This window comes from Haliotis rufescens, unplaced genomic scaffold (genome assembly GCF_023055435.1).
Source record: "Haliotis rufescens isolate VD_foot unplaced genomic scaffold, xgHalRufe1.0.p SCAF_12, whole genome shotgun sequence".
Classification (NCBI taxonomy): Eukaryota; Metazoa; Mollusca; class Gastropoda; order Lepetellida; family Haliotidae; genus Haliotis; species Haliotis rufescens.
The window spans coordinates 39,313,520-39,325,567 of NW_025963802.1; the positions used below are offsets into that span (position 1 = coordinate 39,313,520).

Consider the following 12,048-nt stretch of genomic DNA (forward strand, 5'->3'; position numbering starts at 1 on the left):
CGAACTAGGCTGGTATTATGGAGTTACATTTTGGCTGGACTACTAGTCTATGCATAGTCCAATCAAAATCGCGCACCAAAATCGAAATCCGGTTTGTAAAGTGTCATGCATAGTTCGGTCGACTGCAGGATTTGCAAAGCATGTGCACCGCTAACTCGTCAACAAATATTTTCTATATCTTTTCATGTTTTTAATCAAGGTGCTCACGTGATTTGATGCACTTCGCGATGTAAGAATCATTTGATCACAATATAGATCTTGATTATCGATCAGATCGTCTTGACTGGGTGCCACTGTTTTGTTTGAAGCAAATGCTAGTGATACGAGAGGTTGAATCTGATTGGTCCATAGGAGAGGCATAGAAAGGACATTACTCGTAACAGCCACTAGTGGCGCTACGGTTGAGCCCAGGAATTCCAGCCTAGTTCGGCAAGGGTGGAAACTGGACTTTTAAAGTCAGTTAACTCTCTTGCCTCGGGAAGATGGATATTTTAGATGTTTCATTTCAGCTTTTAACTTTACATACTGTACACTACAAACCCTTAGAGTTATACAAGCCCTCAATACAATAAGCCTTGCCCTATTGTATTTCTTAAAACGTGTTAGATTAATGCATCAGTGTACAATTAAACTATAGCTGGTGGTTAATGTAAAGTATGGATTTCAACCTTCAGTACAGATGGTTGTATGTGGAATATAATTCATTTAAATCTAAACTGTATCATATAGCATCAATACAATATGTTATCTAGTTAAATACTCTATTACCAGTATAAACTTTACTGAACTAAATTGTTATTTAAACCAGTGGTAGAAACTAACATTTTAGTTCACTAGTACTTATAATGATAGCATATAGCAAAACCCTTAAAATGGCAAATTTCTACTTGTCCTTATGATACCTTAGTCATTGGGCAGTTTGGCAAGGACTACAGGAATAGTGCCAGTTTCTAAAGCTGATAACCATTTCCTAAACCTTTAACTGTATAAATGCAGTATGGAATAACATGTTGTTTTATATGGCCATTATTAGTATTAGTATTGTCAAGGTTTATTTCAACTTCTTATAGAATGACGTGACCTTAACCAACCCTTGAACGTGAGAGAGAGAGATTCACATAGTGTTCACAAATGGTAATTTTATATAGTTATTCAGTAAATAGTTTACAACCTTATTTAACCTACCGTATTCGACGTAATAAGCGCCCACGGCGATATTTGCTAATATATTGGCTAGTGAACAATCCCAATTAGCACTCCTTCCGATTGATCAATGTACACAAGACTTATTTATTCGCGTTTAATACGCACTCGTGTATTTTATGCATTCTTAATTATGGGCAATTAAAATTCTGGAAAAATGTAGCTGTCGCATATAAACAGTTCAGATTGTCAGCATAAACCACGAAATTTATTTTTCAACTCTGTTTTTTCCACCAAAAATAATATTCTAATAAGAGCACACTATTTCTAATTTTGAGAGCGCCCTGGGCGCTTATTATGTCAAATACGGTGTTTAACCTATTTAAGAATTTATTCATGCTGGTGCTTATGTGCTAGACCCCTGACCCCTAACAAGTCAGGCATGGGCAGATACAGACCTCTGAGACGTCATGGACACAGCTACTCGACACCAACTTTGGATATCAGCTCATCACAAATTGCTGTCAATTCCTGATTTTCCTTCACCTGTAATAAAGATGGATTAAAACAAATTACCGTATTTTATACACAAAACTGTCACAGCACATTAGAACAACTCAATTTCTAGATAACCAAGCAAATGTACTTGTGACATATTCTTTTACACCCATTACCTTTCAAGAATGTGGTTGCATTAACATCTAACAGACCTCACTGAACAAAAAGTAAACATAATATGTCGATGTGTGAGTGAGTGAGTTTGGTTCAACTCTGCAGCATTCCAGTTATATCACGGTATGTCAGCTTAATGTGGGAGTCAGAAGTGATGCAGGTCTCAGACATGTACCACCCAGGTGTGGTGCTGACAATTCGGGCATGCCCAAGTGATGCAACACAGCCTCTTGCGGTGCCATAGATGGCTGGGCCACCCATGACCGAAAAATGTCAATGAAGTTATTGTATTCTCAAAGGGCGGACACAATTTTACTTTCGCCATGTCAACTGATGTTTCTGAATGTCCTACCTTTTGTTCTAAGCTCTTTTCCAGACTTGATATCTGCAGTTCGGCCTTCTTGAGACCGGCCTGTAGCCGCGCCATCTCCGACATGTGGCCTTTCCTTTCCTTCTCGATCTCCACGTTAGCACTGCAAAATAACACACCAGTCAGTCAGGGAGTTTCGATAAGTCACGCTGTGTCAGCACAACGGAAGAAGATCAACAGGTTCCCACCTTTTTGAAGCCACTAACACAAGCATGGTGCTGACATACCAAAGATCATAATAATTGTGATGTGGCCATTCAAACCCATGACCATCTAATCAACACTCTGCAAGCAAAGAAAAGATAACGAAGGGACACAACTCTGCATGTAGAAGACGGCTAAGGGACATAACTCTGCATCCACTAGATGACACAAATCTGCATGTGGAAACAGCGAAGGAACACTTCCGTTTGCAGAAGAAAGCTAAGGGACACAACTCTGCATGTAGTAGACAGCTAAGGGACATAACTCTGCATGCAGTTGACAGTGAAGGGACACAACTCTGAATGCAGTAGACTGATGGGACAACTCTGTATGCAGTTGACAGTGAAGGGACACAACTCTGCATGCAGTAGCCTGATGGCACAACTCTGTATGCAGTTGACAGTGAAGGGACACAACTCTGCATGCAGTAGCCTGATGGCACAACTCTGTATGCAGTTGACAGGGAAGGGACACAACTCTGCATGCAGTAGACTGATGGGACAACTCTGTATGCAGTTGACAGTGAAGGGACACAACTCTGCATGCAGTAGACTGATTGGACAACTCTGTATGCAGTTGACAGTGAAGGGACACAACTCTGCATGCAGTAGACTGATGGAACAAAGCTGTATGCAGTTGACAGTGAAGGGACACAACTCTGCATGCATTCGACTGATGGGACAACTCTGTATGCAGTTGACAGTGAAGGGACACAACTCTGCATGCAATAGACTGATGGGACAACTGTATGCAGTTGAGAGGGAAGGGACCCAACTCTGCATGCAGTATAGGCATGCAGCTGAGAGTTCATTTGTAGGAGAACATGTAAACAGGGTATTTTGTTCAACTATTGAAAATTGCTATCAATCCAAGCCTTGTGCACACATGGAAGATGTCTACTTCTGGGCAATGAAACCCCTTCTCTTGATTTTACAACAGCCGAGTCAGATTATATTATTTGGACTGGTCTATAACATGTTAATGTAAATTATGTAATCCTCACATGAAATCATGACCAGATGTTTAATGAGAACAAGTCAGAAACCAGGAGCACACAATAATGTGTTAACATTCGCTGATAATTCAATCATGAAAGCAAGTACAATGACATGGCAAAGATCCCCAAAATACTCACTGGTCCAACTTCTCTTCAGCTTGCTGTTTTAACAACTGTAACTTTTGTTCTGACTTTTTCAACTTCGCTTGATAATCTGACACACACTTTTTCAAAACCTCTTCATTCTGTAAACAAATTCAGTGAAGTCAAGTCACAATCTGCTATTCAGCACATCAAAATTGACAGCAAAACCTATGCTTGTTGTTTCCAGTAGAATTTTCTAGACTAATAAAAAAAAATGTAACAAAAGAGTTAACATAAGAATAGTACTGTTTAATGTTAGTCCTTAGAAAATAATAATGAACTGGTGGACTGTCAACTTAAAACTTTAACTCCTGACCATCGGGTGTGCTATATTTCAAAACTGACCATCCGTCAGCAAAATAGACCATGTCGGACTGACTTGGAGGCGGGTTTTTAGAAACTGTTAGTAATAAAACCTATCTTCTACTGACATAATTAGTCTCAGAAGTGGCAGCATTTCAGTCCAGTTTTCAACAATGGCTTTATCAATTTGGAAGTTTGTTAACTCAAGATTATCTTAATCAGTATGAACATGCATGGTTCCGACCTGTTTGAATCCCTCCACAACCCCTTTCGTCTTCTCGTAGCGCTGATGCAGGTTGGAGAAGGCCGTCTCCACGGAGTGAAGGTCATCAAGCACCTGCTCCTTCTCCCGAACGATGTCCTGCAGCGACTGCTGGGACGCGTTGCACGTCTTCTCCTTCTCCGCTGTAAGATACATGAAACATATAGACACATATGAAGACACATGTACACCCGTATACAGCCCGCACATATGCATGTGTATATGACACATACATAACACATGTACACATACATTTAACACACATTTACAAACATCTATACAACAAGGATGACACATGTACACCACAAGTATTAATCAAATACACCTACATACATGGGAATGAGTGAGTATGGTTTTACGCTGCTTTTTGGAATATACCAGCAATATCACGGCGGGGGACACAAGAAATGGGCTTCACTCATTGTACCCATGTGGGGAAACTAATATGATCATTTACATCTGAAGAGAGTCTGGCAGATTAACATATCACTAACAACTATACCAGAACTTCTCAATCCCTTACTCAAAGTCAATCTTACTTAACCTTCAACTTACCTTGCAGTTGGGAAATTGTCTTTTCAAATTCAGAAACAATTGCTCTGTAACAGAACAAAATAAGCTTATAGTCACATGAAACATCTTAATTACCGTCCACCATGCAATACAGCAACCACCTGCACTGCTGCCACAACAGCACAACACTGGGCCGGAAGATTCATTCATCAGGGTACTGGCAGTGGTCACAGACAAGCGATATGCATGGGTACACGTTTCAAAATGTCCATATGTGTAAATAACATGTCAGCGTTAGAAATTGTCACTAGTCCAAAAGGGCTTGCCAAACTGCCCAATAGTTTTGCTATATGTCCTCATTATAAGGACTAGTAGACAAAACCTGTTAGTTTCTATTGCTACATGATGTTATATTCTACAACGATTTGTATCAGGTGGATCCTCCTTGTTGTGTCCTCACACATGTGGAGTGAGAAATGGGTATTCCAGCAATATACTGAGGCCTGTAAGAGCAAAGCAAACCAGTTGTTGACAGCATTAGCAACAATCCCATCAGTTGGTTTGGTTGGTTTGTTGTTTAACGCCGCACTCAGCAATATTCCAGCTATATGTCTGTGGTCTGTAAATAATCGAGTCTGGACCAGACAATCCAGTGACTAATGTCGGGATTGTTGGGATCGATGACATGCATCAACCAAGTCAGCGAGCCAGACCACCCAATCCCGTAAGTCGCCTTTTACGACAAGCATAGTCACCTTTTACGGCAAGCATGGGTTGCTGAGGACCTATTCTACCATCAGTGTGGGAACGAGAACTAAATCTTCCATGTCACACATCGTAACAACCCATTCCTCAAGTCTCACACCCAACATGGAGGGACCACCCAATCCTCAAGTCTTAAACCAAACACCAAAGGATCTACTCTCTCCTCCCTTATAAGAGATAGTCAACAATCCCATGTGTTTCCCTGCACCTGATGCACCACTTACTTCATCTCCTCATTGGTCTGCTTGAGTCCACGGTTATTCTCCTCGACGTAGCCCATCTTCTTTTCTCGGTCGCCCAGCTTCTTGCTCCACTCCTTCTCCTTCTGCAGCAGCTGGGCCTGGAAACTCAACTCCAGGTCCTGCTTCATCTTGTTCCAGTCGGTCTGCGAGTACTTCAGCACCTACACAACAACACTCAGTTACCTCCCTTGATACACCTGCAGAACACTCAGTTACCTCCCTTGATCCACAACTTGTCACAGGTCAAGTCTGACAGAACTGCCTGCACAGTCTGTTCAGTCATACATAATCCATGAGCCCTATCTTGTTCCTTGTAAACATAATATCTGATGTTTACAATAACTGTCTATCTCAGATCAAGTCTAATTTTGTTGTCTTTCACATATGAAGTGTGCAGTAAATGAGAATTCTGGAATACTTGACATAGTTTGATGGATAGATTGGTTGGTTGGTTTGTTGTTAAATGCCGCACTCAGCAATATTCCAGCTATATGATGGCGGTCTGTAAATTATCCATGGATAGAGGTGAGGTGAGGTGAAATGGGGTTTAACATTGTGTCCAAGATCATTGCACTTATATAGCAACGTGCATGAATGCATGTGTGTTTGTGTGGCTGCTTTTACTAGTTCAGACTGATGCCGATTTATAGCCCACTGAGATACCATGCCGCAGTTAAACATGAATACCCAACTCAGACACAGTATACTGACTCCGAGCCAACCAGTCCTTGTTTTAGCCCCTTAATGCCAGACAGAGTAACAACAAGTACCATCTTTTAACATCTTTTGGTATGACGCGTCTGGGGATCAAACCCCGGACCTTCCGCTCTCCAGGTGGACGATCTACCACCAGACCACGGACAGAGAATGTAGACTAGATGACTGGCATCATGACATATCAAACTGACAGATCTATGCTGACTTGTAGTGAATAAGGAAATCAGCTATTAGCCAGTTACACAAAATCTCCCCAATCAAGGATGATCTGATGCTGCTGATGCAAGCCCTACCTGGATGCCCCTTCATCAACAGCAGGATCAACCGTTTCTACTGATCACTTACAACCTCAACACAATGGCGCAGTCATCTCACATCCAGTCTAACATACATACATATACTGGTGCAAGCTGCTGACTGCCTTGTCAGTGTCAGGCATAACTAGAATCAAGGCTATTTCTTGCATAATTATAACTGTGATTGATTGTCTAATGATGCAAAACATGCATGCAGTAATTATACAAAGCATAAAGTATAAGTATAAGTATAATAGGAACATACTTGTGACATCTATCGAAATATCCTATACTACTTTCCCTTTGACTGATGAGAGTGTCCAGACTTGTCTGTCCAAATAGGAAGTGGAAACTGAGACACTAGAGTTACTTTCCTGTGTTAATCACTGGAGAAGCCGGAAAAGTACTATTTCTTTGAAGCAAACTTCATTATAATCAGTGTTCTGAATTTTTGCATGATAAACATGCTGACATTTTGTCTCAAATAATTTTGTCTTGCAAATCTCCATTGATGATGATGATGATGATGATGATAATAATGATGATGATGTACAATACCCTTTGCTAAACGATATATAGGATATATATATGTGTCATACACACCAGTGTTTACATCTCAGACACACAAGTATTTATATGTGTCATATGCGGGACGTATTAATAAACATTGTGATATTGCTACAACTTACAATAATACTATATGTCCCTAACAGTAGAGGAGAAAAGTGTGTGTTTTAAACAAGTCCTCCACTCCCATGCAGACTAATCTAAAGCAAACAATGCATAAAGAAAGCATAAGAAGAAAAAAAAGGAAAAAAATTAAAGAGCAAGCAAATGCACAATATAAACTGTTTAAAATAAAATGCATAATATGAAAAATAGAATTACATAATCAAACAGATGGAGTACTCATAACTATTGCTTTAACATTTATCATGGGCTGAGGACAGAAGGCTGCACAGCAGCTGGCAGGTTTGGCTTAACAACATAACACAAGTCAATGTAGTTCCACCGACAACAGTCTACAACAACAGTCTACAGACACCATACAAATGCGAAAACAACAATTTTCATGGAGAGTGTGTGCTTCATCCAAACCACACGTCCTGAAACACAAGTGGGAGAAACCAAAACTGAAATGAATTAGTGGGATGCAGGTCCTAGTGACGGGGAGGAAGGGGCGGGGCTACCTACAGGACACACCCACCTAGCTACAGGACACACCCACCTAGCTACAGGACACACCCACCTAGCTACATCATTCTCAACACATGGGAGGGGGAGACATACAAATTCACTGGCTTTGATGTACATTTGTTTGTTTGGTGTTTTATGATGCTGCATATTCCAGGGTGGGTATACCGGGGTGGTCTGTAAATCAGTGAGTCTGGTGTTTTACTGACATATTACTGGCATATTACAGGCGTAGTACCAGCGTATTACCGACCTATTACCAGTATATTACCAGTCTATTACTGATACATTACTGGTATATAACAGGTGTAATACCGGTGTATTATTGACCTATTACCAGTGTATTACCAGTCTATTACTGATATTTATTACTGGTATATTATAGGTGTAATACCGGTGTATTATTGACCTATTACCAGTGTATTACCAGTCTATTACTGATATTTATTACTGGTATATTATAGGTGTAATACCGGTGTATTATTGACCTATTACCAGTGTATTACCAGTCTATTACTGATATACTACTGGTATATTACAGGTGTAGTTACAGTGTATTACCCACCTATTACCAGTGTATTACCAGTCTATTACTGATATATTACTGGTATATTACAGGTGTAGTACTGGTGTATTACTGACCTATTACCAGTGTATTACCGACCTGTTACCAGTGTATTACCAGTCTATTACTGATATATTACTGGTATATAACAGGTGTAATACCGGTGTAATACAGGTGTATTACTGACCTATTACCAGTCTATTACTGGTATATTATTCTGAGCCACTGGGCACGGGTGGCCCAACCTTCAAGGTGCTGCAATTCCCTGTGCAGACTTGCATCCCTTGGACACACCAGAAACCTATAATTGTGGGTTGAACCCCAGTTCACCCCCATTATGTTTCTAGGTTTGTCAGCACCATACCTGTACTCGTGGGTTTCACCAAAGTGGTAAACGTCTAAGACAAGTATCACTTCAGGCTTTCCTCACACCGTGACATAACTGGAATACTGTCCAAAGCAGTGTTAAACCCAACTCACTCACTCAGTCTGTGTCAAAAACTTTTGAGTCTACTAGCTCAAATCTGTCACTTGACAATAATTACTGTATATAACCGGTATATTACTGGTACACAACTGGCATACCACTGATATATTATTGGTATATCAATGATATATTACTGGTACAGAAAGATTTATTCTGTTTTGTATCCCTCAATATTCATGCCTTGACTACAATCACATGTCTGATTATAATGTCAGATTATTTGCAATACAACACATCAGGGCTCACAGGAGATACTCCCATGTGCCATCCTACAAAGTCGTCAAGATTTGTCCAAAAAGAAGTTTTAATATTAGCAAAAGCAACAAAACCACAATTCCACTATCTCTGCACACATCAAGCAGCACCACGTTATACGGCAACACACAAAAATACAATGACAGACTTTCACGATAACTTTACACATGCTCACCATTCCATATAGATGTTTACAACCAATAATTTTTTTATAATCCTCTTACAATTTGTTTAATAGTAACTGAAAGGTGACAACACTGGGACACATTACCTCATCTTAAGAAAACGTAAACTTTATGGAAAACAACTTCGAGTTTATTCCACTAACCAAAAGTTGTTGTCCAGAAAGTTGTACATTTTCTTGATTACTAACCAATGCCAATGAAACATTTACCTCATCTTGTTTATACAAACACAAAAAAGCCACATGTCTTCAATATGTAGACTGAATTCCAAAACCCTTCTAAAACTAGTTGTCAACAAACACAATGCAATTAAGTTAGTGGTCATTCAATGTTTCAGCAGCAAGCCAGTGTATCTGTGCTGCCTGGGTGCTTGCCTTCCCTCGGTGACCCTCCCCCACACACTACCACCTAGACACAGGGACAACATCGGCGGTGAGGGGCGGCGCCATCAACAACAACCACAACAACACAAGACAGAGGAAGTGAAACAACCGCATTACCTGGACACTCTCAGTTTTGCCCTTAAAGCCGGCGGGGAAACAAAAGAGATAGGTTAGTTCATGTGGTTCATGAGTCATGTCTGGCGATGATGCAGAAGCGTGTCTCAACACAAGAAAAGTCCGAATTTACAAACCTGCGTCCCAAAAAATTCGAAATACAGAGTTTCACCAGATTAGTCTGAACATATTTGTGAATTTGATTTAATGTTATATGCCTCAAATTTGAATCACCAAACACTCATGTTGGGTATTTGACATAAGTCTTCAACAATTGATGACACTATATGTGCATGTTCCGGTTATAACCCAAACTTTTTGTATTTTCAATTATTGTTTTAGGCAAAACTAAAGACTTATGTCACATATTTCCTGCATATGATATAACACAAAAATGTAGGCACCAAAAATAAATCCTGTTAAGAAAAAATAATACAACAGTCCATCAAAAGGGTTTGACAATCTTGTCCCATATGATCTTACTATTCAAATGATATGTTGTCATAAGTACGTAAAGCGGGATCTTGTTATTTCCATCATTTTAATTTACACATCAATCAGCATTATTCTTGTCAGTGGATTAATAATTTAAGCAAAATATAATTTCATGTTTTAAAAAATCATCAGGGATTTTCTAGAGGACGTAAGTTGACAGTGAGTTTCCCTATCATGCAACAACAGACAAATCATAGACAAATGAATATACTTCATATGATGCTATTCATATACATTCAAGTGGAATTTAGGAAACGATGCTTGTACAGTAGTGTATAGAGGTTGGGCAGTATGTTGGTATCCCAGACACAAGACTCGCATATCAGACTGAGGGTGACAGACATCAGGCTCATTCTATGCAAACAATAATTACCTAACGTTCATATTTGATGAATTACAAGGACAAGTATAAAAAAAACCAATTAGACTTGCCAATTCAATAATCTAAGTGTGAAAGCCAGATTTAAAAATATGACAAAATAATATATATTATATATTTCCACAAGCAGATATGAAGTTAAATTTAAGACAAAGCATCTGCATGCATGCTTCTTTTCCCATAATATTTAAGCAGAAAAGTAAAGCAGTAATCCAAAGATTTATAGCAGAAAATTTCACGTTATGACAAAGCCTGTCAGTGTTACAAAGACAGGAATGGTCTGTCCTCAAAGTTGGTGTAAAACCCTGTCACATGACTGTCACATGACTGTCACATGACTGTTAGCTCACCTGCACCAGCTGGACCACGGCCTCCTTGGTGGAGTCCCCCATGGACTGGTTCATGTCCGCTAACCCGCTGTCACTCTGTGAAGGGAGAACAGAAGCTGGTTAATCCAAACAACACCATGTACAGGAACCATGACAGTTAACACATTTCAAGATGATATGGGAGATGAGTTTACAGGACTAATGGAGTCGAGGAATGAGGGAGTGAGTGAGTGAGTTTGGTTTTAATGTCACTTTGGGCAGTTTTCCAGTCATATCACAGCTTGACGTTGACCGAAAGCCCAAAGTGATGCAGGTCTCAGACATTTACCACTTTGGTGAAACAGTTATAGTGCTGACAAACCTAGAAACATAATCAGGGCAAACCGGGATTCAATTTGTCTGTTTGTCTGTTTTTTAACTCTGCACTCTTCAATATTCCAGCTATATGGCGGCGGTCTGTAAATAATCGAGTCTGGACCAGACGATCCAGTGATTGATAACATGAGCATAGATCCACGCAATTGGAATACGATGACATGCATCAACCAAGCCAGTGAGCCTGACCACCCGATCCCGTTAATTGCCTTTTATGGCAAGAATAGGTTGCTGAAGACCTATTCTACCACGGATCTTCACGGGTCAATTTGGAATTCAAACCAACAATCATAAGTTTCCAGCATGGCCAAGGGAATCAACTCTGCACAGAGAATTGAGGTGCCTTAGACAACAGGGCAACCTGTACCCCTAATAACAACAGCAGCTGTACTTGATGCAATACATGACCCCTGACACTCGCCATGTTGACGAGCTGTATTTAGTTAACCTTGGGAATTACACTGAAATAGTGTCTGACAAAAAGCATCGATGCTGCATTCCAAAGTTAGGTACCTCTTTTCACAGCTGTTTGAATACAAATCAATCTCATTAAAATCAGATCTTAGTTCTCGCTACCGCTAAACAAAGATCTGAGGACATCCCATTACAGGTCACGTCAGACCGACCTTCCATCAAACCCATCAGACCGTGGCTTACCA

The 12,048-nt window shown here is 40.0% G+C and overlaps 1 protein-coding gene across 7 annotated transcripts in view; it reads right to left on the reverse strand.

Annotated features, from left to right (window-relative positions):
• Positions 1–12,048, reverse strand: part of LOC124150937 (transforming acidic coiled-coil-containing protein 2-like) — a 99,572-nt gene that overhangs the window by 7,853 nt on the left and 79,671 nt on the right. For 5 of the 7 annotated variants that reach the window (XR_007220165.1, XR_007220166.1, XR_007220164.1 and 2 more), the window contains 8 exons: positions 11,036–11,110; positions 9,815–9,835; positions 5,598–5,776; positions 4,651–4,694; positions 4,078–4,238; positions 3,525–3,631; positions 2,168–2,288; positions 1,602–1,689 (listed from right to left, as the gene is read on the reverse strand). Coding sequence is in view for 4 of the 7 variants with exons in the window: in XM_046523145.2 (XP_046379101.2) it covers positions 1,624–1,689; positions 2,168–2,288; positions 3,525–3,631; positions 4,078–4,238; positions 4,651–4,694; positions 5,598–5,776; positions 9,815–9,835; positions 11,036–11,110 (774 nt within the window). In the remaining 3 variants the exon portion in view is untranslated. The remainder of the gene's footprint in view (positions 1–1,601; positions 1,690–2,167; positions 2,289–3,524; positions 3,632–4,077; positions 4,239–4,650; positions 4,695–5,597; positions 5,777–9,814; positions 9,836–11,035; positions 11,111–12,048) is intronic. The other 2 variants (XM_046523146.2, XM_046523144.2) reach the window with 1 other exon arrangement.